The sequence below is a fragment of the Trichoderma harzianum genome (genome assembly GCF_003025095.1).
Source record: "Trichoderma harzianum CBS 226.95 unplaced genomic scaffold M431scaffold_6, whole genome shotgun sequence".
Lineage (NCBI taxonomy): Eukaryota > Fungi > Ascomycota > Sordariomycetes > Hypocreales > Hypocreaceae > Trichoderma > Trichoderma harzianum.
In genome coordinates, this window is record NW_020209254.1 from 122,668 (window position 1) to 148,684 (window position 26,017).

The following is a 26,017-nucleotide window of genomic DNA, read 5'->3' on the forward strand; positions in this document are numbered from 1 at the left end:
TATAAGTTTTGGATGTGGCATGATTCGACGTTGTAGATTCAGCCCCACGCACCCCGTTGTCAGAAACCTTACCACTAACCGTCAGAATCATACATATCTGTCAGAAAATTTAAAGTACAGCTAAATTCGTGTATGAAAGAAGGACTTGTCACTCGTCAGAAAAATAAGGCAATAAAGGATGCGCTTTTTTATTTAAAGACCAACCTATGTGTATCGCCCAAACTATGGGATGAAATAATAGCCTCATGTAGAAAGCCTTGCAGACTCCTTCATCGTCGCAGCAATTAATATTCTGTCTACACCTTCAATCGATACAAAATGGCACAAAACACATTTAAGCAATGGGTTCTGAGGGATGCAAATGGCCTTGAGTCGCTTCACCTGTCTTCTGCCACTATACCATCAACAATTGGCGACCATGATGTACTTGTCAACCTTCACTTTGCATCTGTCAACTATCGAGACATCTTGATCGCACAAGTTAGTGTCCGCCGCCTTCTCGCTTCTTTCGATGTCATCTATCTCCCCTTTGTATTACGGATTCTAATACATTCTCATAGGGCAAAAATCCCTTTCCGTTGAAAAAGGACGTCGTTCCTGTATCAGATGGAGCGGGTATAGTTGTATCAGTAGGCCCCAAGGTTACCGCGTTCCGTGCCGGTGATAGAGTTGCGCCGACCTTCATGCGGGATCATATAGCGGGATCAATAACTCCAGCAGCCGTCCTATCTTCTCTCGGAGCAGTTGTAGACGGAACTCTAAGGGAGTACGGCGTGTATCCTGAGCACAGCCTTGTTCGTATTGCAGATAACCTGAGCTTGATGGAGGCCAGTTCACTTCCGTGTGCTGGCGTTACGGCATGGACCTCGCTCTACGGGGATCGTTATTTACAACCAGGCGACGTTGTGCTTACTCAGGGGACCAGCGGAGTAAGCTTATTTGCTCTGCAGGTATGTAAAGCTGTTCTCTAAAGAGTTTGGCTGCATCCCCTGATTCGTTCACAGTTAGCAGTCGCCGCGGGCGCCACCGTCATTACTACGACTTCCTCAGCAGAAAAGATTCCACTGTTAAAGGGTTTGGGGGCCACGCATGTGCTCAATTACAGCGAGGACAAGAACTGGGGTGAGACGGCCAAGAGTCTGACAAGGGATGGGGCCGGCGTCGATATCGTAGTCGAGGTAAGCAGTGCCGTCCAGCAACCTGGTCACGATGCCGGGCTCTCATGCAGTTGAAACTATTTTAGGTAGGGGGTGCGTCGTCTGTGCGCCAAAGCCTCAAGGCCGTCCGCATGGGAGGCATCATCTCCCTCGTTGGCCATCTCGACTCATCTGAGCCGCTAGACCCGCCGTTTAATCCAGTCGAGGTGCTTGCCAGCCAAGCTACCATTCGAGCTATTGGAGCCGGCAACCGCCAAGATTTCGTAGCTCTCATGAGGGCAATCGATGCCAACCACATCAAACCCGTTATTGACAAGAAGGTCTTTCAGATGGACGAGGCCCGCGAGGCGTATCAGTATATGGTAGGTGGAATACGTCCCATTTTGTGCAGCTACTCTCCTGACGCTCATTGCATCTAGTTGGACCGAAAACACCTGGGAAAGGTTGTCATTGACTTGAGGGGCTCTCAAAAACTAACCGATTGAAGGAATCGGCAGCTATTAGTCTATACCTTTTCGACTCAAATTGTCTCTAATTTGTTGAGCCGTGGTTTACTAGTACTTAACCATATAATAGCAGCGGGTAGGGTCTGAGACATTCCTAACTATCCGCGGAATTGTTAAATTGTGGGCAGCTTAGTACGAGTAGCTATAGCTGTAACTCGGCGACTCAGCTAGAGAGAAATTTTGAATAAAATTGCCATGTCTCTCACGGTGTCACCGCTGATCCTTGGTCAAGTCAAGCAGTTTACTGCAGCAAGTCGATCCTCTCATCTTGCATTGCTTGCTCTGCTCTATTGGGTCACCGAGCTGATGCACGATCTGGTTACGCGTACTCCACCTGGCTGTCAAGAGGTTGCGTCCTTGTATGTTCGGACCACGAAATGCGGTTCGGAATTCGAGCTGTATTGTCGGTAAATCGTATCGCAGAAAAAACAATCGGCGCAAAATCTGGCAAGCTAGTAATTAGTTCTGCCGCGGAAGAAACGGAGGAGGTGAATTGCTCCTCGGCTGGCTGAAAGCTCAAGCTGGAAACTGCCGCAAGCAGCCTCATCAACGTCCGCAAAAGGGCAGATCCAACAAAAACCAAAGCGGCACTAATACAGTCTAGCTGCACAGAATAAGGCTTAACACATGAAGCGGGCACCAATTACTTTCGATACTTTCGACGCCAAAATGTATTCTGGCTAGCATGATGTTTGGCTGACGTAGAAGTCGCAATGCTACTCGCAGACCGTCACCCGAGGGAGGGAGTCGGGGGAAAGCCTCCTTCGCCCAGTCAATGTATGAATATGGCAGCCGGCAAGCATCTCGTCCGAGCGGCGATGCCGAGATGCTGGTAGCTATGTACGTGCTACTGCAGCAGTGTGGGACAAGATCGGCCGTTAAGCGCCGAAGACAGCACGATATCCGATTGGCAGTGTGTCTGTTGTTGTCTTACGAACGTTGACCAAAGGAGGGATTACGCACATCCACGTGAGGGTTCTTAGTACGGAGAAGTTCGTATATTCCGTGCCGAGCTTACGCTTGAGCTGGTTGTGTGCTGTACTTTTGCGTCCCAATTCCTGCGAGGGGGGAGAGGACACGCCTCTTGACCAAGATGAGCCTGGCAAGATCGTTGAAGACAAGCCATGCCAGCCACCCCCAGCAATTGGATGCAGCCAATGATTGGCAGACACAGGAGCATCAGCGAATAAAGGTGGGAGCTCATTGGGATGGGATCGGCCAACCTGTCGGCAATTTCTCAAGGGCTGAAGGGGGGGGTTTCTTTGGGGTCTCTCCGCTAACTGGGCTGGGCTGGGCTGTCATATTTCACCGCTTCAGCTTTTCGTTCCCAGCAATTGTTTCTGGCATGGGACACTCGGCAAGGGTTTTCCGTACAGGGTAGTAGCAGAAGGATCACGTCTCTCCAGGTGCCAGGTTGTAATATTAATGGCATCTTAGCGCCACACGCCGTGGGGGAACTGAGATCCGAGAGCCTTAAACGAGATTGCGACCGCGAGAATCTGCCCGAGAGTTAGAAAAAGAGAGAGCTGACCGCAAGAGATTCGCCTTGCGCCTGCGGTGGTGCAATCCAGGTTGTTCAGACCCGGCTTCCAACGCTTGCGACGGTCCATTTGCGCAATGACAGTCGGCTGTTTGTCTCATTATCAGCTTGAGCTCTCCTCGTCCTAGTTCAGCGCCAGAATGACCGAGCATGGATGCTAAAGGCCCTCTTCCAAGGCCGCGACACAGCTTCGCTGGACTCGTACTCGATTCGATTTCGAGGGCGACAAGAGGAGGCTAATCTTTACCGTCAGAACATCAGTAACACCAGCTATCATCGCCACACGTCCATCATACAATTCTCCAAAGACTCCGCGCAAACCCTTTGGTATCGCCATCGCCACCATATTCACCTACGAAAAAAAAAGAAAACTAGAAGAAGCAAAAACCTCCCTTGAGCGAGCAATCTACCACGGTTGAGCCTGCAGATGTATTCAGCTACCAAATCTATCAAATCATGGCCGGCCTTACGGAGGAGCAGATCAACGCCCTCATCGTCATTGAGCGCACTTGCTCAACGGTATCCCTGGTGGCATGCGCGTTTACGATTCTCACGTTTTGTTGCTCAAAGTATTTCAGCAAATCAATTAACCGCCTAATCTTTTATGCGTCGTTTGGCAACATCTTGACCAATATTGGCACAATGATGGGTCGATCGTTTATAGACGAGCCGGACTCGGCTGGTTGTCAGGCGCAAGCATTTTTGATCCAAACGTATGTTGTCCGAACCTCTATTCCAGCTATCCCGAGCCGCGAGCACAACTTAGACTAACAATCAATCACAGCTTCCTACCAGCTGATGTACTTTGGACGTTATCCATGGCAATTAACGTCTATCTCACTTTTTACCACAAGTTCGAAGCCAGAGATCTGCGCAGGATAGAGCCCATCTATTTACTACTCTGCTATGGCATTCCGTTCATACCGGGATTCACATTTCTTTTCGTAAAAGATCGCGGAGGGGATCGGATTTATGGCCCTGCCGTCTCATGGTGCTGGATATCGCGTGAATGGGATGTTCTCAGGGTGGCGGCTTTTTACGCCCCGATGTGGTAGGTGACGCTTGAATATGAACTGCGATAAGCAAAAGAGACAGCGACATTTATTAATCATGCCAAAGGTTCTGCATCCTCTTCATATTCGCCATCTATATTCGGGCTGGCCGTACCATCTTCCAAGTCCGGAAGCAGGTCTACGTCTTCCAGTCGTCTGATCTCGACCCCATTTCAATAGATGAAGTGACATCCTTCCCTGCGACTGATCCGACCCTCACCATGGAGGCCATTCACGACCCTGATCCAACACAGCTTGAACATAACCTCGGCCTCCAACAACCCAACAGCTATGCGGGTGGTTCGAGCTCAGAAACTGCAACGAGGCCTCATTCAGTCCATCTTGCAACTAATAAATCCACTCAGTCGAACCAATCTGATGGGCCACACGCAACCTATTACGATTACGCCACGCCTCCTCACAGAGGGTCAAACCCACCGCAGCCACGACAGCCCTCCCACTCAGCAACATCACGAGCTCTTCGCCTCATTCGCCGACGAAATCACGAGCGAGACAATGCCGCTTGGTCGTATACCAAGTGCGCTCTCCTTTTCTTTACCGCCATGCTTATTACATGGATACCGTCTAGCGCCAATCGTCTATACTCTCTCACCCACCACAATTCCGTTTCCGCTCCACTGGAATTTATGAGCGTCTTCGTGCTTCCGCTGCAAGGATTCTGGAATTGCCTCGTCTACGTCGTCACGTCCTGGACGGCTACCAAGAACCTGTTCCACGACATGTGGCTAGCGGGACGAGCGTTTGCCATTGATCGCATGGACCGCATTCGCAGACGGACGCATAATGAAGAGACGCCTGAAAGTTGATGCAGAACATTTTACGGTTCTGGTTAATTATACCATTGTTTAGGGAAGGGGAGTACAGGCTTTATATATATCTACTCATTTGTTTGTTTTCTTGACTTCCCTTGACACACGAAGCTGAACATGTTCTCTTCTACATTTTCTAGTAGAAATGTACATAGTATACGAAGGAGAGAGAAAAGGGTTTATGGCAAAGAAGGAGGAGTTGCAATAAGTTAGGTGATGCGGCGTATCGGTAACCATAGAGGCACACATACTATGGAGAATATACCCATGATTTATTGAGTACTAGATCCTTTGAGGTATGATCTGTAAACTTTACTTAGCATGCGAGGGGTCTGTTCATATTTTTTGAAACCAGCTCTAGGTTAAGTGATAGAGATGTTTAACTGTAAGGGTAGAAATGGATTCCTCTTCTGCCAACTCAATAACAAGAGTTGCGCTACTTGTAAGACGATGGGAAAACGTGTTAACTAATATGGTGCAGACGCATCAGTTATGGAGTACAGTATGAGTATTGGTACGGCCATGGAGTGGCTATTCATTCTTACACATAGCCTAAGTAAGAGAACAAATTCCACCAAACCAGAGACATCACGAGTGCAAAGCAAGTCCCCATCAGAGCAACCCTTGCTAGCCCTAGTAAAATGTAGCCGCAACGCTAAAGACAATTAGCGCCGAAAGCTATTGGTAGAAAATGCTGGGGAGGAGTCGGAATCAAGCATCTCGCTCCCGACTTCCGCCTGGGTCCAGCCCCAAGGTGCTGATGGCTGAACAGTGCGAGACTCTCACTGTCGAATATCTTTCATGCTGTTGCGGTAGCTCCCTTTGCTTCATAAACCAACATTGAAGATGAGAATGTAATGCCATATAATAGGGGCCGCACGCTGACTACAGTCGCTTTCTAACAGCAGTGCTTACTTACATGCCGTATACTCGTATATACTCCATCTATACTCCATCCTGGACAATTCCATTACGCCATTTCTATTGTCCATTTTGTGATCGCATGTGTCATGCTCATCTCCACTTCTCCGCTACCCCAGATCTCCATTTATTTTGCCTTGAAACTCTTCACTCACCCACCTTCATATGCATAATCACCCCCCCGGAGGAAGATACGATGTCAACAGGATGTGTCGTCTGCCGTTCGCGAAAGGGAAGCTGACCAAACCCTATTCGAATTGCTTTTTGCCGCATTCGTCCAATTCAATTTCAGAATTTCAGGTAGCAATGAGCACATGTACTTACATCCCCTGCAGGTTCGGTGCGACCGCAAAACACCAACATGCCACAACTGCGATCGCCTTGGGGTAAATTGTCCCGGTTATAGTGACACGGCGGCGATTTTATCGCACAGGGATGGGTCACGGCAGAGGATCCAGGACTCGGTGGACACCATCTACCGAGCGTCTGGAGTTGAGAAGCGCAAGGTCGGATCTTGTGACGAGTGTCGCCGGACAAAGAGTCGCTGCTCTCGCACGCGGCCGACTTGCAAGCGATGCACGAGAAAGGGCTTTGCATGCAAATACAATGCCAAATATGACGCCAAATACGACGCTGCCACCAGCCAATCGCCTTCGTCATCGATGCCAGTAGACGACCAAATGTTAACCACGTCCAATCGCAGCGGCAGCGTTTCTACTCCTGGGAGCCAAGCCAACTTAATGGGCGTATCCCTATCAGCGCACTTATCACCCAGTGTTCAATGGTATGTATAATCGAGAGTTTAAAAAAAATAGAGGAAGAAGGGGAAAGGATAAAGCATCATGAGACTTCAGGCCCGACAAAAGCTTACCATCTTCTGCCGTCTCATTGCAGGCTCTTTGCGGATGCCCTACCACAAGACAGGTTTCATTTACAGTCCTTAGCCGATAAATTCTTTGATCGGATATCTACTCTACGCTGTTTGGGATTCATCCACAAGCCAACCTTTTATCAAGCGTTGGATAGAGGCACACTGAGTGAGGACTTTGGAGAGGCTGTCATCTACATAGTTGCTGCGCTTGGAGCAAGGTGAGAATAGCGCCCAATGCATTGATGTGGATTTTTGGTACTGATCAGTTCAATAGAATGTATCTATTGGATACCCCTTCAGAGTTTAACAATCCGTTTCACGGCATTCCCGGAGCGGCTTGGGCTGAGCGAGCTAGAGATCTTGCTATGAGGGAGATAGCAAACCCTTCCCTTTCGACAATGATGGTTTGTGTGGCTTTTGCCGTTCTTGGTTGTCCTTCTCTAATCTTGAATCATAGGCAATGGTTCTTATATGTGAACATTCCATCTCTATGGACCAGCATGCTCTGGCCTTTGTCGTCTTCGGATCCTGTCTTCGCATCATGAGATTACTCAGCCTTGACTCTCCCAAAAAGGTACCTGCTTCGCCTGGACTTACCCAAATGACTCAATTGGAGACTGAAAGACGACTCCTATGGTCTTGCTATATTCTTGATAGCTTTCTGGGTGGTGGAGTAGACGGGAATCTGTACTGGAAAGACGATTATCCATGCGTACCGCTACCTTGCTCGGATGCAAACTTTGTTGCCCAGGAGCAGCAGTATCTCGACTTTAATGCACCAAAGCTGAGCACGTTTGAGCCTTTCCCAGATCGAAGTTACCTCAATCTTCGCTCTCATACGATATATCTCGTGCAGCTTCGGACTCGGGTATTAAGGTCTGTTGCAAAGAGAGTGTGGCTATCTCTAGGCACATTACTAACCATATCTATAGACTGATCAGAAGCAACAGTCAGGAGGCCAACATATGGGACCCTGGATCTGCACTTCTCGACATTATTCAGCGGCTGGAAATATGGTACGCTGGCTTACCCGAGCAACTCGTCATATCCGACCTCAACGCATACGTTCACAAAGAACTCAGCATCATCAGCGCTGTCTTCATGCTACATTTCCTCTACCACTCAATTGTGTGCGACCTACTTCGAGTTTCACTCCCAGGATACGTTTTCCCCCTATCAGCCGCTTTCCATTCAGCTCCTCTCGAATTTCGCAGGCAGTGCCAAGAACGGTGTCGGTTTCACGCAGACGAAATATCACGACTTGTGCGCGTTGGGTTCAGCTATGGCGTCCGTGTTTTCGACGATTTACACAGTCTCATGGCGACATTCGAATCAACCAAGATTCAGATCATTCACACTGCTACGGCTACGTCCAATGCCATCGATGTAAGGGAGCGGGCGAGCTACAATATCCAGCTAAACATGAGGGCACTAGACATTCTTCACCTTCAGAAAGACAAGCCGAATCCCTACGTCAGTCTATATTCTCCGCCGATAATATGAAGATATGGTTAAGTTAACTGTTACAATAGCACAAGGCCTTGTTACCGTTGCTGGAAAAGTTCGACTTCAACAATGTAGTGGCCGAGTGGCAAGCTTACCCAAGCCCAGTGTTCGTCACCCTTCCCCAAATCCTACCAGAACTGTCTAACCATTGTACCCTTCTTCTCTCTAGATCCATGGACTCAGAACAGGCCGAGGTTACAGGCCCAGAAGATACTGGTTTCCTAAGCAGCCTGGCTCCATTCCGCCTTGCCAAGGAAGAAATTCGAGCTCAAACAAAGCAACGAAGAGGATCATCACCAGCCGCAAACGATCATCCCGTCTCACCCTCAACAGTCCGCCCACCGCCCATCATCTCCATGCCTCAAAAGGGGGCGCTCAGCAGCGTCGGTGGCGGCATTGGAAACGGCGGTGTCTTGGAAAGCGCGGACTTTTCTCTAGACCGCATTCAGCTAGCATCTACAACACAACCTACGCCTACTGGAGTCAACGACCAGGATGTTGGGGCTCAGATGCAGGAGGGAGTGCCAAAAGAAATGGTAGACTTATCAGATCTTGCAGAGGATTACATCCGGATGGCAGGTGAGATGGCCAACTACATATCGTGGGACATATCGGAACCGCCATCATGGTTAAATTTCGACATTAGTTCGAGTAATATATGACAGCCTTGTCCGACCAGATTCTGGAGGACGACAAAAGAACAATTTTCATCCATTACAGAAGAAGTATAACGTGAAGGACTGGGTACTAGCACGCCAAGGAACAGTGGCTCGCCCCCTGTTATGGAGATTATGGAGAGCAATTGCTCCATATTACTCGTTTTTATTTGTTCTATATCATTATTTTTAATTCTTCTTTTATTACAGCGGGTTGCCCAAGCGTATCTTGTTTATGCGGTTGGGACAATTTCTGCCAGCTCCTTTGGCGTTATTTCTGGCCGCCCTATATACTTGATCCAAGCATATGGATCTTCCATCTCGTCCTTGAGCGTGGTTTGTTGTGCGCCCTGAACGGCTTTCGGGTATTCACCAGCGAGGCCAACGACACCGACCTCCTTTCTATATTCTTCCCACAAAACGAGCATCTCTTTGAGCCTTTCTGGCTCCTCTTTGCTCAGGTCGTTTGTCTCACCAGGGTCAGCATCAAGGTTGAACAACTCCCACCGCTGAGGACCCTTGGGTGCAGGTACAAACGTAATCTTCCAGTTGCCGCGACGCAGGGCTCCAGATCCCGCAATCTCAAACCCAGCAACATAATCAGCCTCATGGATAGGGGACTTTCGGCTCCAGCCGCTGATTGATTCGAGATAGGTTCTCCAGCTCTGGCCACGGAGAGACGCAACCTTGCGGCCATTGTACTCTGTGCCTGGGTGTTTCAGCCCTGCGAGGTCCAGAACCGTAGGCACGATATCCATGACGGTGCAGAAGGCGTCAGTAATCACACCGCTGCCATCGCTGCCACGCTGGTTGTTAATGCCTGAATGAGGCTTTACTACTAAGGGCACCCTGCAGCCTCCCTCGGTAGAAAACATCTTGTACAGCCGTGATGGTGCGGTTGCGGCTTGAGCCCAGAGAGGGCCGTACCAGACAAACGAGTCTCCCCTGCCAATGTTGTCTAGACTGTTATTGTAGTACTTATTCACATGCGCCATGATGCTGTCGCCAACCAGGGGGCTCGCTTCGTAACTCGCTCCCTCAGCACCATTGTCGCTCATGAACAGGATGAATGTGTTGTCGAATTCGCCCGCCTTTCGCAGATAGTCAAGAACACGGCCAATGTTCCAGTCCATGCGATCCACCATCCCCGCGTACACCTCCATGGCCCTTGCAGAGGCGGCACGTGTCTCCTCATTGAGAGATTCCCAGTTCTTCACTTCGGTCCCTGTCGTTACAACGGGGTGGGCCACTGCATCTTGACTGACCAGCCCGAGAGACTTGAGTCGCTCCAGGCGCTTCTGGCGCAGTGCCTCCGGTCCGTCTGCATATTGACCCTTGTACTTGTCACACACCTCTTTGGGTGCTTGTAGCGGCCAGTGTGGCGCGGAGAAGGGGAGGTAGGCGAAGAAGGGCTGCTGACGCTCCTCATCGGTACGATTTTCTAGGTAAGAAATCATCCGACTCGCATAGCCGTCTGACGAATACCAGTCCTCGCCGAGCTCTTTTTCATTTAGATAGCGGTCGGCCTCTGCATGCAGGGCTCGCGTTGCGGTTTCGAAGAATCGCCCGGGCTCTGAGGTGGGATCCTGGTATTCAGGCTCATAAGCTATTATTGATTTGTCTTGTTAGTAAACGCAATTGGCTGCAGATGTGATACGATGCCGGGATCCGACTAGCCAGCACACATACCGTAATGATTCGCGCACCCTGGCAGCAGCGCCAGGCTCTTCTTGAAGCCACGCTTGATGGGTAGATGCTGCTTCTGTAGACCCAAATGCCATTTGCCACTCATGACCGTGAAGTACCCTCCATCAGATAAAAGCTCTGGAAGAGCAACTACCCTTTCATGTAGGTAACCTTCATGGCCTGGCTGGCCCTGGTGAGCAGGCGAACTGCGAACAAACTCGTGTAACTGTCCAAGTCCAGCAATGTGATGGTCCGTCCCCGTCATAAGCATCGAACGAGTAGGACTGCAAGCTGCGGCAACGTGGAATTGTGTGAAGCGCAGAGACCCTTGCTGGGAGGCCAGCGAATCGATGTGAGGGGTTGTTATCTCGGAGCCATAACAGCCAAGGTCACTGAAGCCAAGGTCATCAGCAACAATGACGAGGAAATTGGGTCGAGTATCCTTTTGGCTGCCCATTGCTTGATACTTTGTTGGCAGTGCAAGAGGCGGATTTTGAGTTGAGAGTACAGAAGGAGCAAAGTAGCAGAAGGCAGGAAACGCGATGATCATAAGATCAAGTTCAATATATGGAGCTCGTCATTTTTTTTTATCTTGCATTAGGTATGGATCCATCCATCCCAAGTGCCTGAACCATTGCTACATCACTAGAGATGGCAACTAATGTCGGCATCCGTCCTGGTCAGAAACTGTGCATGACCACATGGAAGTCGGGTGGCTTTGGCGGAACCGAGCTCCCCCAGCTTTCTGGTTCTCGCCTACATGAACATAGTTTGTCGATTTGTGTTCCCGAGACCTGTGATACGGGGATTCTCCATAGTAGAGTTGTCTTAAAGCATGAGATCGTGGGGCCATAAGCCAGTCTAGTTCCAGCCCAGGCTCTCCGCATGAGTTCTCGATGCGGAGAGGCGAGACTGTTCTGACAATCTGACTCGCGGCCCTCGCTGGTGCCCGGCTTTCGTCCCGGACTTCGGCCTCCTAGTTGACGGCCTTCGGTCGCTACTCCCAGCATTTGCTGCGGACAACGTCCATTGCGAGTTGATCCATTGAGATGGTGCAATGGTCTGCGATCCAGGCACGGCGCGTCAAGGATTGACAAAGCGACGTGCCAATACAGTTGTGGCTGCAAGGCGTCGATGCTCAAACATTCTATATATGTCGTGAATAATCCTGTCTTTTTTCCGCCCGGAGATGGTGGCAGAGTCTGCAGCATCGGAAACGCGGTCGAACGCGATCAAGCTTTCGCTGCCAGGATATAGAAGATCATCTCGACTTTATCCTTGATTCCATCCATCAACTCTCCTACTCTTGCTCCTTATTATCATCATCGCAATTATTGTCAAAGTATTGCTATACGCAAACGTCCAAAATGGCCGGTGATACAGGTTCGGTGGACCTCTCTGTAGGTCACCGCTTGAAGCAGTTTAACAGCACAATTCTGTTCATCATGCTGTAAGTGCCCAATATACTTTCATCATATCTAAATCAAACATATTTCTAATCAACATGATGCTCTCCAGGTACATGTGCAGCTGCGCCTTCAACTTTGGTTACGATGTTGGCAACTTTGGAGGAGTCCAAGGCATGCAGAGCTTCGGCAAGCGGTTCGGTCAATGTGATCCTACAACAGGCACTTGCAAACTTCCCCCATGGCTGTCTTCTCTTATGACGTCGCTGCCCTTCCTGGGTAAGGCTCTGGGTGCCATTGCTTGTGGACCGATTGCCGAGCGATACGGACGCAAGATGTGTGTCCTGGTTCTGGCTTGCCTGTCCTTCATGTGGGTCACCCTTTGATAAAAACGTTTGGATTTGATGAATTGCTCCTATAGAATACAAGGTTTACTGACAATGGATTCTACAGCGGTGTTCTTCTGCAAACAACTGCAAGGTCGAGCGCACAGTTCACTGTGGGCAGATTCATCAGCTTCGGCATGACGGGAATGACCATCGTTGTTGTCCCCATCTACCTGGCTGAGACCTCTCCCAAGGTTCTGCGTGGAATGATGACATCTACGCTGCAGCTCATGATTGTTTTTGGCCAGCTGATTGCCTCGCTGGTCACATTTGGAACTCAGCACATCTCTGGCGATAAAGGCTGGCAGATTCCCGTTGGTCTGCAATTCATTGCTCCCGCATTTATTGTGGCACTGCTGCCTCTTGTTCCTGAATCTCCACGATGGTAAGCAATAAACCAAGTTTTCTTGATTTTGTAATAAAACTAATTATTCACAAAATACAGGCTCCTTACCCGAAACCGAACTGAAGAGGCAAAAGTTTCCCTGCGAAGACTCTACAAGAACCACACCGAAGCCGAAATTGAGCAGGAAATTGACATTCTCCGTCATGCTCACTCTACGGAGGAAAAGGGCCCGTGGTCAGAGGTCTTCAACAAGGAAAACCGAAAGCGTACCATGGTTGCTGTGATTGCCATGTTTGGGCAGCAGATTACCGGACAGGCCTTCTCCAGCCAGTACTCTGTTGTGTTCTACCAGTCTCAGGGCTACAAGAGCCAGGCTTTCCTGTTCAACATCTTGAGCAACGTTACTGGCCTCGTCTGTCTCATTGCTACTTGGTTTATGATTGACCAAATTGGCAGACGCCCAATGCTGATGATTGGTGGCTCAGGAATGGCCATCTTTCTGTTTATTGTTGGCGGTGTTGGAGTTGAGAAGCATCCCAACGACTCTGAGAGAGGAGCATTGGTAAGTTATGAGACTCTCTTTCCTCTTTACAAATATGCATATTTACGATTATTAGGTGGCATCTTTCATCTTATTCGCTTGCTCTTACAACTTGTCATGGGCTCCAGTGTCATATGTCGTGGTGTCCGAGGCTGCCTCCACTCGTGTCAAGGAAAAGACCAATCTCTTTGCATCCGTCATTTCCATCATCACCACATTTGTCACCTCATTCACAATTCCTTATCTGCTCAACGCGCCGTACGCCGCACTCGGTGCTAAAGTTGGCTTTATTTATGGCTCCATCAACTGGGTGATGGTTGGTGTGGCTTACTTCTTCATTCCTGAGATGAAGGGACGGAGTCTTGAAGAAGTTGACGAACTTTTCGCATCTGGAGAATCGCTGCGAAACTTCAGCAAAGCTAAGGTGACTCCTACGGCTACCTATATCGAGGATACAGCTAGAAAAGAGCCGGGCTCTGGCGAGGCTTAGAATGCGACTCGTGTAGACTGTGGACATCATGTGGGGGAGCGATAGTCGGATAATGAAGTTTAGTCAATATTAGTAGCATAATGAATTCTCAATCAGAAGAGGCTGATATGAGGCCGACAATGTCATAAAGTCCGCTGTAGATTCACCATTTCCAGACCATTAAGGGTGAATAGCGACCAGTAAATGTATATAATTCTACAGCAGTAATTGACTATCTCAACCACGCTAGGTTATACTTCAAAACGTATCGATTGGTGAGAGCAACTCCATTTTTAAGAAATTAGGGAGAGCCGAGCTAGACGGTAGCTTTTCCAGTAAAACAAATTTTAAAACAACTTACAAACGCGGACTTGGGCTGTGTCCGATACCCGAAAGGATTGGGTGGGCCGCGGGATCAGAGATACCCAGATGTGGCGTAGTCTCAGGTAAATTACTGACTGATCGTTTATTTTGTCAACATACGACCTTAGAGACTATCCTTCCATTTGAGGGCCGTCAGTGAAGAGAGCAAATCTCATCACACTTTCGTATAATGATCAAGATCTGTCTAACGGACAATGCCTAGTCTCAAGTCGGTGGACAAAGCCCTATCGCTGCCTCAAAGATATAATGCGTAATTGTATTCTTAAGGGAAGTAGGAACATTTTTCACATACAAGAATACTTGTAGAGATTGTATGATCAATGGATATCATCAAACCAAAGTATCAGCAACTAGAGATACATCTACATATTTGTAATGAATGAACAAGTGGATGAAGTAATAGTATATAGACCATGACTTAGATATTGTCATGTATTACTAGTGTATGTGTACCAAAATACAAGACAACATCAAGCACTCCTTGTATTATGAGAAGATAACTTCGGTATGTCATGCCAAAACCCTGTCACTCCTTCGACCAAAATTCGACCGAAACGCGTAGCACCATGTGTAGAGTATGAAAATGTATTGGTAAATGGGCTGCCTGAGAATGAAAAGTTAACATAATGTTTTTGGAACTGTATAGCTATGCATGATCAATGGTAGAAGCCACAACACACACAAGACTTTAGTTCCACAGTATGGGGTGAGGGTAAATGATCCAGTACAACTTCATGACGTACTCGAAACCCATCTATACGAGCAAACATGATCAATTAGAAATCATATGCATGCAGTATGTTTGCCGGTAGTCCACATTCTGACGTGTCTACTTCCTTGGCATGTACATCGACGCGACCCAGCTCGTGGGCTTGTCCATCGGTGAGATATTGTAAAGCGTTGAGAGACATTACAATCCCAGACTCAGCACTGTCGATAGCAAGGAGTGATATAGTTTTATCGTTGTATTCGAGTGTCCAGCAAGAGAAACACTTGCCAGAGTTCAACCGATCGATGCTGTGCAAACCAATGAAGCCAACGGCATCTTGTTGAATTTGCCAATCCAAGTTGGGCATGAACCCGATATTCTTTCTCCAGCAGGCGACTGTGTTCAAAGATCGAGAAGGGTCATCGTAGAGAGGATCGAAGGTCGCTATTATCGGTGAGCAATAGAGGAAAAAGCCTCAGCTAGGAATCTTTGATAGCCCTTACCAGACACAACCTCGGCGGTAACAGGGACAACAACTGCTGCAATTTGGAAGAGGCGGGTTGCTAGCATTTTGGATAGACTTGCCAAATTTCTGGCGTGAATAACGATGGCGTTGTAATGGATTGATTGGCGAAGTGATGAACTAGTGCTAGTAGGATGATGAAAGATGGGGAGGAGTGTGGGAGGGACGGAAGGGACGGACGGAAGGGAGACTCCCTATATCTGCAATGGGTGGAACAACCAGGGTCAGCAAAAATTATTACTCTGACGCCTAAGAAAGAAGCCACCACGCACATACATGGTATTATCCACCCATTGGCCATTGCACAGCCCTCGGGGTTTGTTTGTTTGTCTTCATCCCATCAGTCAGTTAATTCGTACATGCAGATGGTCCCATGTGACGGCATTCCCGCAACTTCCATTCCAGGTCTCCACGCGCCTATCACGACACGAGAACGTCTATACCAAATAGAAGATACTACCAAATGGGGAATACGAGATATGAACAACAAATGAAAACCCAAATGCTCAAAATAGCACATGTGAATGTTGGCAACTGAGGATTTGTCCTCTATAAAAAAAGGATGAATATCCCCCAGTCTGTCAAGGTTTAAATTGGTGTTTAAACACATTGCAAGTTTCTTCTAAATCCGCTTATTAAGAGACTTTTAAGATCATATTCGAAGCAACCCAAAGTAACCTATTCTTCTTGCCTCTGTGTGTGGCTCAGAGATTAGCCGTCAAACCCTTGGAGGCCGTCATCATGAAGACACCAAGCACCACACTGCTTTTCATTGTCTTTGCCGCGTCTGTTGTAAGACCGGAAGATATTTCTCCGCGAGATATGGATGCCCAGAAACTCTGTGGAGACCTTGAAGTCATGAAGATGGACGTCAATCAGCTCCCTAGCGGCATATCCCTAGACAACGTCCGGATGTGTGAAGAGCACCCTCTCACTCAGGATGACATTGATATATTGGATGGGGCATCTCTAGCTCCCGCTGATGTCAGTAAAAACGGTGGCACATCGGCTCTCCCACTCCATTTTGGGGTAAAGCGAGCTTGTTATTACGCCGCCCCTTATGGCTGTACCAGGGGCTATTGCTGGAAGGCCTGTGATGATGACGGCAAATGGTGTTGGACTGCTTCTCAGGGTGGATACGGTGCTTGGGCAACATGCAAAACTTTTGAAGACTGCGGCTTAGATGATGATGATTTTGGTTGTGGGAAACGTTGCCAACGTTGCGGCTGTGGTTGTTAATGGGAGGCTGGATGTATGTTGGAAGTAGAGTTAAGCCATTTATAGATGCTTAATGCTACACAAGTTCCCGAATTAGAAGGAATTGCTAGAAAAAAACTAGGTTTAAGTAAAATTTTACTGTCCGTTGTAGTTTGACCCTTGCAAAGACTCTCGGTCCTCCGGTAGTTGTTCTTCATCACTTATCAAACGAGCACCAAGCCATCTGAATTACGAATCAATGTTACAAAATATTCTCATATTTGGGACAAATTGGGCAAATTGGTAGCATTACTACATACGTATCATTGCTAAAGCACCATGCTCTCAATGCGGAGCTGATGAAAGGAGGCCTCGCTCTTCGGCTTCTCAGCAGCATTACGAGGCCGTTGGTTGGTTCAACTCGCAGGGCTTCTCGCAAGGCTGAAAAGCACGATACTATCAGCTACTTGAACACGTAAGGTGTGGTCCAATTCCATCATCTCATGTGGATCTAATTGGGAGCTTGGGTCCAGCTGCCGGCGAGATTAGCCGGGTTGCTTCATGAGGCTCGTCAGCAAGCATCCCCGTCTCATAGCTCAGCTAGCACTTGGTAGACGATGCAAGGCTATCGCGTGCTTCAACAGCCGTGGCGCAGGCGCAAACGACGGGGACTTCTCGGCCGAAAGCATGAACAATTATGTAAATACGTTGCCAATGTGTGCAAAAGTTCTCAATGCCTGTACAGTAGTATCCGGAGCCGCCTATCAACTAACCCTCTCAGCTCGACGGGTAACCAAAATCTGTGTAAGAGCAAAACTCCCCCACTTCTGGGGATACCCGCATAGCCGCGTGTATAGTGGATATAAGTCGTCGTCATCTCCTACGCATCACGACGTATGCACTAACAGGGGATCTCCTTACGATCAGACGCTTCTATGTTCTTAGTGCTATATTAACTCTATAAATAAGGTGCAGAAAGCCAAGTTTTAGATAGAACGACGCAAGCTTTCGGATCGCGCCGAGCTATGCAAGTTGGATCTAGCCAACCGCGGGTTCTTTACGCGCGTCGCAGAAGCATGGGTCAGCCATAGTGACATGCTACTGGGGTTTTTTGTCTCTTCAAAGTTAAAAACTTCTTGTTCCTCGTCCAAATTACCCTAATGGGAGAAACTGGGCAAACCATCTAGATGGAGAATTGAGTGCCATGTTATATTGCTTTTATTCCATGCCTCTTCCTTCTCAATCTGGAGCAAGGAGTGCATGTAATATTCCTGTAAGAGTTCCAGTGCCCAAATCCTAGTGGTGCTACTAACAGACAACTCGCCGCAAACGGCCAGCTCAATGCTCTTCAAGAATCTTTCGGCGTATGCCTTGTTTAGAAGGGCGTCCTACGGAGCTTGAGAGCTACAGTATCACCGAGTATTTTTCTTGGTGATATGACCCGAGTCATAAGAATCCTACCAAATTAAGTTCCGATGACTTGAATAGGCTAGATGATGCGCAGAGGAAGGCAGTAAGCTCGAGACACATGACGGCATTTATGATCTATCCGTGAAATGATGTAAGGAAAAGAAATGCGCAAGAAATAGAAGCTGAAAGCATCTTATCCATTCCCAAGTGCGCGCTTTAACTCTGCTATGCCAGTCATCAGAACACAAATATTGCTGAACATCACTCTTCAGCTTCCAAATCAATGTGAGAAGCTGTGGGCAAACCAGAAACGCAATATTCATGAGACGGCTTACTCACTGACCGCTATAAATTGATGCCTCTCTGGCCAGTGACGTAAAATGTTTCTCTTTGTGATACATGCATGTCATATGATCAAAAATTTGGTTTATATCGGTTCATCGGGGATGATTCCTCCCCGACCGGCCGATTACATCCTTATTGGCCTGGAAGACTCCTCACCTCTTTCTGACCGATGTGGGCGAAGGAATTGTCTGAAACAAGTCGCCAACTGTTACCATTCCGACTCCATAGATCATCTGTATGCAACAGATCCTGTCAGCTTACATAGTAGCTCAAAGATCAGTCCGCCACTCCTTCGCCCAGTAGTGTAACCCGATGAGAAACCGCTACACCAATGAAGTTTGTCGGGCTGAATATACGGTTTTGATAGGCGGCTAATATACCTGCTTTAAGAGACTACATCCACTCTCGGTGATATTTGCAATCCACTATACGCTATAGAATAACAAGAGAGGCGAGGTAATAGGGTAATGGAGACTCAAGGACATCAGTTGAATCTAACATGAATTTGAGCCAGTAGTGCAATCTAGTCGCTATGCCGTGGAGTGACTCGTGGTTACCCTATAAGTCATCTAAGATGAATGTCAGCCGTTTCAAAATCAGTTCATTTTTTTAACTTGTCGTACTGATATCATCATGCTGTTGGGGATTTACCTTCATCCTGAGACAAGTGTAACGTATGTTTCAAAGTTTACTGCATGCACAGTGTCGACAGCAATTTACAGCATCATTGCTGATATTATTATGTAGCATTACAACTAAGATGGATCAATTCCCATGGATAAAGTCCAATTATAAGATTTCCTAGTATTCTATAGAGAAGAAAAAAGATATATAAATACTTGTGTATTTAATAGTGTGCCTCGTTATCTTCTCATCTACTATTCTAAAGCACTCTTTTCCGAAAGAACAAGTGGATCTCGATCTTAAGTAATTATGAAGTTATTGCCTGTTGTTTACTTTGTTTTTTTAATTGCGCCTTTGACTGCGACATGGTGTTTTTAAATGCAAACACCTGCCCAATAGAATTATACAAGGGTTAAGCTACTGCATCTTGCTGTGACAAGATTAATGTGCATAACTATGACTGTGGCTGCTGGGTTGAAGGGGAACTTTGGATGAGATTCCGAGATTGCTGTGTATACGATTGGGGTTGCAGTGGTGTCAGCGACTAGGGTCTAAAATAATTACTAAATTTAGGTGTGTTTTTCTAAGTCTTGCTTAACATCAGCTTTAACTAACTCCAGCTTATTGCTTATGCAATAGAGCTATCGGACTTTACCTTGAATATCCCAGCAGCCCTGGGGTATGCAGTGCCTAATATCTCTTTGTACTAAAGGATTTGTAAGGCTATTAGGGTTGATTGGCACCTTTGGTCGTTGTATGGAGTTCTTTACTTAGAGTTTAAGCTTGACCGACTATTGGCCTGCTACTGTCTTTACCGATATAATTCCAATCACTGATAAAGAAGATTAGGGAGTCGAGTATTTCTTATAAATGTCCTGATATGTGTGCCCGCTATGCTTATATATATCTCCTATGTTAGCAGTCTAGATCAGAATATACACTTAATTTTGTCTAAAAATTCTTACGCTATTGCATGATGAAGCTGTTTCGAAATACTACTTTTCTAGACTTGTTATAGTAAAATTAAGTTATGCAGGGCTATTAACTGGCTAAATGGGACTTTTTTTGTTTTATTTATATTATAGGGAAGTAATTTTATTAACTTGAGGTCTTAAAAAGTTTGTGGTAGCTTTACTATAGACGGTGAGAATTTCGGACTTGACAGAGAGGATACTCCGGGAACCTGAAGGTGTGGTTGGGGATGTGGATTTACATGAGGATCGATGGAAAATATCGACACCACCTAGATAAATTCTTTCCTTGAGTTTGCCGCTGTGATTTTTGCGCTCCGTGACCTTGTGGATGTTCCGTTGACCGGGCCTATTATATATATACCGGGTTTTAACCTATACCTTGTCTGTCGTTGGGATATTCTTTGGAAGAAACGGTGTTTTTGAGGCAGCTGATGACTGAAGAAATTTATTGTAGTCCTATGTTATGGATAACTAATGTGATAGTGATGACGGACAGTCACGTATTCTAGCTGGTGAGGATGCATTATAATGAATAAGCTTAGATATATAGCTAATCTGCGTCTTTGTGAGCTTATTGTTGTACATGGGGGTTGGTTTGACAAGTGTTTTATTATAGGGAGCTGCAGAGGGGCCAAAGTTTACGTAGGGGAATATATGCGCTAGAGTAGTTGAAGAAGTACTACTTAGATATGATTCTTCTTCGTAGAAGTATTTTTTAGTCTACGCCGCGGCTTCTAGCAGCTTATTAGTCAGTATGTACCTTAGAGAAATTTTATTTCCTGCTGTATTATAATTATACTACTTGACACTCCTATAGGGATATAGGTCTGTGTTGGGATTGGTTTTTACTATTATAAACGTTAATCCCGGCTCCAGTAAATCTAGCTGATCTAGCTTATATATAGCGTTTTGAAGATAATAAGGAGCCTGATTGTAAATTACTACTATACACATGGACTGAGAGGAAGAGTCTAAAATCGCGTGAAGAGATAGAGCCGCAGGCGAACCGCAGGCGAACCTGTAGCTATAGCCACTAATATAAATGTAGGAATCCTAGACCAAAACTCATAGGCGTTGCTATAGAGTCTACTGTATCTGTGACGGTGGAGTGTTGGATATAAGCGCTTGCTTGATGCAAGCGGTATAGTAGTAATATATGTTAAATAAATGTTTTTTCCTCCAATCGTTTATGAAATGATGTACTTGATGAATTAATAATAATTAAATGAATTGATGAATATCAAGTTCAGTAGCTTTCTAATAATTAATATACTCTATTCGAAAAAGAAAATGTTATAATAGAAAAGTAGAACCTGAAAAGTTGAATCGAAAAATACTTGAGAAAAAATCTCACTTGACTGAAATGAAAGTAGGAGAGCACCCTTACTTGACTCAGATTTACCTTCAGCTAGGTATAAACCGTTATCTCACTATACCCCCCTTTAAGTTAGACCAGCATCCCAGCAACTGCACTCGTAAATAACATAGCTCCCATAGCAAATCCGATCTTCCATGGGACTATATCCGCTTTATACACTCCAATAGCAGCATTAGTACTGGTCGCTTTAGCAATTGAAGCTGTAGTTGCAGAAGCCCCGGTTCTTGACGGAGCGGGAGTGGTTGAAGCAGTGTTTGGTGACTTAGTATTCTTGGCCGTTGTGCCGCTAGTAGTTTCTGAAACAAAGGTTTCGCTGTCAGTAGTCGACGGCTCTGCGGTGGTAGTTTCTGAAACAAGGTTTTCCTCGTCCGTTGTCGACGGCTCCACGGTGCCTGCTATGTCTGCCAGACAAGCCTGACAAAATCCAGTGTCTTTCGCCTGTTCCCTAGCGAGCTCAACTTGATCCGCAGCTGAGTAGAACCCAAAGGGGTCGCATTGAACAGAATCAATCTCTGCATTAAGGCAGTTTTCGAGCTTGGAGAGACTCGGGCCATCGTCAACAGTTGGGCAGTAGACGAAGCACCCACCTCGAGTATTATCTTCTTCAACCAGTCGGTTATGGTCATAGACCTGAGCTACAGAGCGGGGCCGCAGCATTTTGTGAAAGCATCAAATGCTTCATCGCTGTAGGTGTGATAACAAGCCCCGTCCATCTTAGAGGGGCCCCGATCAGAAGTGCAGATAGACATGTTGGTTAAGATTGTTGATAGAACTAAGACCGATTTGTGCTGATGCTTCGCTTCTAAGGGTAAGGTTAAATGTAAGAAGGTAGTTGGTAAGAAGAAAAAGAGTCGAATGCCTTACTAGATCTTTTTGTATTGATGAAGAGTGTGCCCATAAGAAACAATCAGGAGAGATAGTTTGATTACCTTATACATATGTCTCCAGACATTATTCTCGATCATTATGACTCCATCTTCTCATGCTATAACAATAAAGCCTGACCCATGTCCTCAGTAAGGTCAAATTGAAGCTAGCTTTAATAATGCGGTTACGAAATATACGTAATTTAGTAGCAACAGAGCCTCCATTCATTACATAGCCAACCTGAATACTACTAAGTAAGAATAGAGCTAGTGCTTAGGCATCCATGATAGCTGTTACACTCCGCCAGCATCTACTTTGTTAGCTTGGTACTTTACAGGATGCGATTGGCAAGTTGATGACGATCAGTACCAAGCTAACAAAGTAGATGCTGGCGGAGTGTATAATATCAGGTCTCTCAGGACTTTTAGACCGCTATCAAGGGTAAGCACGGGTCCAGGGCGCCGAAATTGACATGTGTTGCACAAACACAAACCAAGGAGACGAAACATGACTCGTACTCGGTAAGTGGACCACCGTAGTCAGCTTCCCCTATACGACGGATACAGGCTGACTCGCTGTCTACCATCAAGTTATTGTAGTGCAGTGGCAGAGACTCGCCATCCTGAGAATACTAGCCGGTACAGACAAAGTGGTATATGGTATGTTGACCGTCCAAGTGCTAGAGATAATGGTAGACTGACATTCCCTCCAGCGTGAACTCAGTCTCAGATGCTAGGGCATTCATTCCTATTGGCAAGATATTTGATTTGGAAGTAAGCTTTAAAACATCCGCCGCCAAAAGTGAGGCTAAATCTCAAAATCAGGCTCTTTTTAAGCAGTTTGGCAGTATAGAAAGAAACAGAGGTGGGGGTTCTTTTTAATAGATACATCGATCAATATGTCCGGAGCGTTATATTCGGCATGTGCTAGTATAGGAAATACTAACTACTTATGCTATTATTGTAGGTAGTGTTGCGAGTTTAGCAGATGCAGTAGGTAGTTATTCATCAAGTGTGTATGGGAATTAGCTACAAGGTCATAAGGCTTACCATAGCAGCAAGATCATACAGCTTACCATAGCAATCATACAGCTTACCAGAGCGGTGAGGTCTTATGGCTTTTCAATTGTATGTATAATCAATTTAGAATCACTGACCAGATGATAATAGTTTGATTGTGAAAGTTTTAGGCCCTGATATCATATGCAGATTTATTGATTGTATTCCAAGATAATCATTCGTGACCTTTCTTTTCTCCCATGGGCTTGCGAAGAATACAATCAGAAGAATCTACGAGGAAAATACAATGAACGCGTATACATTTCATGCAGCTTCGGACAACAAAGAAACCAATAGCTTATTCTTGGCATCGCCTCTCTCTCGTAAGCCTTTCCCTTCTTGTAAGAAGTAAGACTCAATAACACAGCAACACACAATGCGGTAACGCAGCAACACAGGCAACACGAGAGCCATGTGAGCCCAAATGAATCATTTCTATAGACTAATATGCTTTGCGAATAGCATCATGCACCCCTTGCTGATGCATTATTTGTTGTTTCAATGAACATTCATACCACAGATGTGATGTTTCTCGTGTTGAATTGGATTGCCTAACAGGGAAGGAGAATGTGCATAGACGTCTGCCTAGGATCTGCGAAGTAATGCTCACCGTAACATTGAGTTGCCGACCCATGATAGTTTTAGTTGCCGGCCAACTATAGTCTTTGTCTCACAATCAACTAGTCAAACATGTGCCTAATTTTAATTGTACGGTTACTACATCTGTTAATGTATTGTGCTAGCTTGGACTACTAATGGTTTACAATGATAAACTTGATTAAAGATTTTTGCATTTATTCACTACTATAGAGTATTTGAGTTACTTACAGAGTCTACGGAGAACTTATAGGCCTCGCTTATACACTTGCAACTGTTAGTTTCAACCCTTAATAGGCTAATGGAAATGTTACTAAGCCAATGGACAGGTAGCAAGTAAGGTTTCGCATTTCGTAACCCACTTAGGAAGGCTCTAATTCGATCGCGAAAGATGGCATCAGCAACTTAGCATATACGAATACTGTGAACATATTGCTACGCTGACTTTGTTGTTTATGCCTCTTTAGTATGTTGCTATGATGATCTTATACATGCTAGGACTAGTTGAGTGGCCTGATACTTTCGTTGCATCTCGAATCGACGCTCCCCTGTGCAAATCGGTCTCCACATTAGTCAATTGGGCTATGGCTTATACAAATCTAAGAGTTCATTCATGTATAAAAGGGACGTCCATTTCCTCCAAGTACAGAAGAATTCAACACAGGACTTCAGAGAACAAGCATTCCTAGATATTTTACACATTCTCCAATATCGCAATTCGCCATGGCTGTTCTGTCTCGCGTCTTCTTGGCCGCTGCTGCCGCCGCCCTAGGGGCCTCTGCTCTCGGTGCTCCTGATGTCACTTTGACAGTGAGTCGGGCAATAGGATGTTATTAACAAGATGGCTAATTTTCATCAGTTTGACGATATTGCGGTTTCTAATGAGGAATCATGCGGAAGGTCGCAGCTTTCTCAGGAGGATCCTTACCACGTAAGTTACTACTGCCTTTTCCTTGTGCCTGTTAGTGAGCTAATGACAACTTTAGGGCATCATTATTACCGGTACTGAATACAACTTGGTCATCAACTCCACCAAGACTGCTGCTTGTCCCAACTCTCAGCCCTTCACTTACTTTGCTGAATGGGCTTCCTCCGGCAGCAACGTTCTCCTCAACCTCGCCGATGGGATCAGATTCCACGCCCCAGAGTCGGAGAAGCTTAATGCGGGCTTTTTCCATGCAGGATTTGTCTACGGCGAGGATCAGCTAGCCCCGGGTATCACGAACGTCACTGTTCAGATTCATGTCAAAACTTCCGACGGAAAGGACCAGTTGTTCCAAGACTTTCCTCTCACGTCAGGAAACTTTGGACCTTGGCAGGTTTTTGTCAATGAAACCAGTGCCGATTGGATCCAGGTTCAAGGCTATGCTTTCGCGTATACTGGCTCTTCTGTCATCACCACCACCAACCTTATCGTTGATGATGCTGAGCTCTGGTATGCCTAAGCAGTTTAAGGAATTATTAGTATCTACCATCTCGTTATTCCGTATATAGAGACTGGTATATTCATGTTGATATTTTAACTTCTATCACCACATAGTTTACGAAAATCAATGTTTATGATCAAATATGTTGATTCCGTACTTACTGCCGAGTTGATTAGATGTTCCCACAGACTGCACGTCTGATTCTGACCGATTGTGGAGATTTATGTGACCGAATTTGTAATACACCCATTCCCAACTGACAGTATCACGGTCGATTGTTTCATCCCGCGAATTTGTAAACAATTCACAGGAAACAGATGATGCATAAAAAATAATTGCACCGGAACTCGCTCGTCGTGCAGGTTCCTAGTTGGGCAAAGCGCATCGATTCTAACCCGACATAGCTGCGAGGGAGATCTCGATTATTGCCGCTCTATTTACCGAGATGCAAATCCGGTAAAGCTACTCCGTAATCTCTCGGGAGCTTTGTTGCTTTTTGATGGCAAGAGGTCTGCTTCCTGAAATAGGAAACTGCCTCGATGTATTGTTTTCTTGAACATGTGGATAGCAGATTCGGATTTGTCGGAATTCATAACGGGATAGAAAGAGTTGTCAATGTTGCCTGCACTTGCCCAGCATATAGAACTGTAT

General features: G+C 46.3%; 9 protein-coding genes across 9 annotated transcripts; 6 read left to right on the plus strand and 3 right to left on the minus strand.

Annotated features, from left to right (window-relative positions):
* The first annotated feature begins 264 nt into the window (after positions 1-264).
* On the plus strand, positions 265-1,823 carry M431DRAFT_142307 (hypothetical protein). The gene is made up of 5 exons (XM_024912639.1): positions 265-480; positions 561-950; positions 1,005-1,178; positions 1,244-1,519; positions 1,577-1,823. Exons 1-5 carry the CDS (start codon positions 319-321, stop codon positions 1,640-1,642), a joined length of 1,068 nt encoding a protein of 355 aa, XP_024774121.1. The 5' UTR covers positions 265-318; the 3' UTR covers positions 1,643-1,823.
* Positions 1,824-3,659: 1,836 nt separating this feature from the next.
* On the plus strand, positions 3,660-5,082 carry M431DRAFT_86325 (hypothetical protein; the record flags this gene model as incomplete). The annotated part of the gene is made up of 3 exons (XM_024923661.1): positions 3,660-3,916; positions 3,988-4,254; positions 4,323-5,082. 3 exons carry the CDS (start codon positions 3,660-3,662, stop codon positions 5,080-5,082), a joined length of 1,284 nt encoding a protein of 427 aa, XP_024774122.1.
* A 1,106-nt stretch (positions 5,083-6,188) lies between these two features.
* On the plus strand, positions 6,189-9,159 carry M431DRAFT_421351 (hypothetical protein). Its single transcript, XM_024915020.1, has 7 exons — positions 6,189-6,790; positions 6,901-7,095; positions 7,152-7,281; positions 7,335-7,753; positions 7,810-8,350; positions 8,410-8,489; positions 8,553-9,159. Exons 1-7 carry the CDS (start codon positions 6,321-6,323, stop codon positions 9,043-9,045), a joined length of 2,328 nt encoding a protein of 775 aa, XP_024774123.1. The 5' UTR covers positions 6,189-6,320; the 3' UTR covers positions 9,046-9,159.
* A 38-nt stretch (positions 9,160-9,197) lies between these two features.
* Positions 9,198-11,208, minus strand: M431DRAFT_530639 (hypothetical protein). The gene is made up of 2 exons (XM_024920799.1): positions 10,729-11,208; positions 9,198-10,645 (listed from the first exon to the last, which is right to left on the minus strand). The coding sequence occupies exons 1-2, from the start codon at positions 11,180-11,182 to the stop codon at positions 9,273-9,275; spliced, it is 1,827 nt and encodes a 608-aa protein (XP_024774124.1). The 5' UTR covers positions 11,183-11,208; the 3' UTR covers positions 9,198-9,272.
* Positions 11,209-12,092: 884 nt separating this feature from the next.
* On the plus strand, positions 12,093-14,006 carry M431DRAFT_519779 (hypothetical protein; the record flags this gene model as incomplete). Its single annotated transcript, XM_024920400.1, has 5 exons — positions 12,093-12,175; positions 12,244-12,501; positions 12,585-12,902; positions 12,963-13,425; positions 13,481-14,006. The coding sequence occupies 5 exons, from the start codon at positions 12,093-12,095 to the stop codon at positions 13,892-13,894; spliced, it is 1,536 nt and encodes a 511-aa protein (XP_024774125.1). The 3' UTR covers positions 13,895-14,006.
* Positions 14,007-15,033: 1,027 nt separating this feature from the next.
* Positions 15,034-15,536, minus strand: M431DRAFT_85124 (hypothetical protein; the record flags this gene model as incomplete). Its single annotated transcript, XM_024923517.1, has 2 exons — positions 15,034-15,410; positions 15,470-15,536. 2 exons carry the CDS (start codon positions 15,534-15,536, stop codon positions 15,034-15,036), a joined length of 444 nt encoding a protein of 147 aa, XP_024774126.1.
* Positions 15,537-16,230: 694 nt separating this feature from the next.
* Positions 16,231-16,753, plus strand: M431DRAFT_553398 (hypothetical protein; the record flags this gene model as incomplete). The annotated part of the gene is made up of 2 exons (XM_024921385.1): positions 16,231-16,473; positions 16,529-16,753. 2 exons carry the CDS (start codon positions 16,231-16,233, stop codon positions 16,670-16,672), a joined length of 387 nt encoding a protein of 128 aa, XP_024774127.1. The 3' UTR covers positions 16,673-16,753.
* Positions 16,754-21,486: 4,733 nt separating this feature from the next.
* M431DRAFT_5131 (hypothetical protein) lies at positions 21,487-22,074 on the minus strand (the record flags this gene model as incomplete). Its single annotated transcript, XM_024919952.1, has 1 exon — positions 21,487-22,074. One exon carries the CDS (start codon positions 22,072-22,074, stop codon positions 21,487-21,489), a length of 588 nt encoding a protein of 195 aa, XP_024774128.1.
* A 2,588-nt stretch (positions 22,075-24,662) lies between these two features.
* Positions 24,663-25,384, plus strand: M431DRAFT_84586 (hypothetical protein; the record flags this gene model as incomplete). Its single annotated transcript, XM_024923448.1, has 3 exons — positions 24,663-24,749; positions 24,799-24,870; positions 24,926-25,384. The coding sequence occupies 3 exons, from the start codon at positions 24,663-24,665 to the stop codon at positions 25,382-25,384; spliced, it is 618 nt and encodes a 205-aa protein (XP_024774129.1).
* Positions 25,385-26,017: the final 633 nt, after the last annotated feature.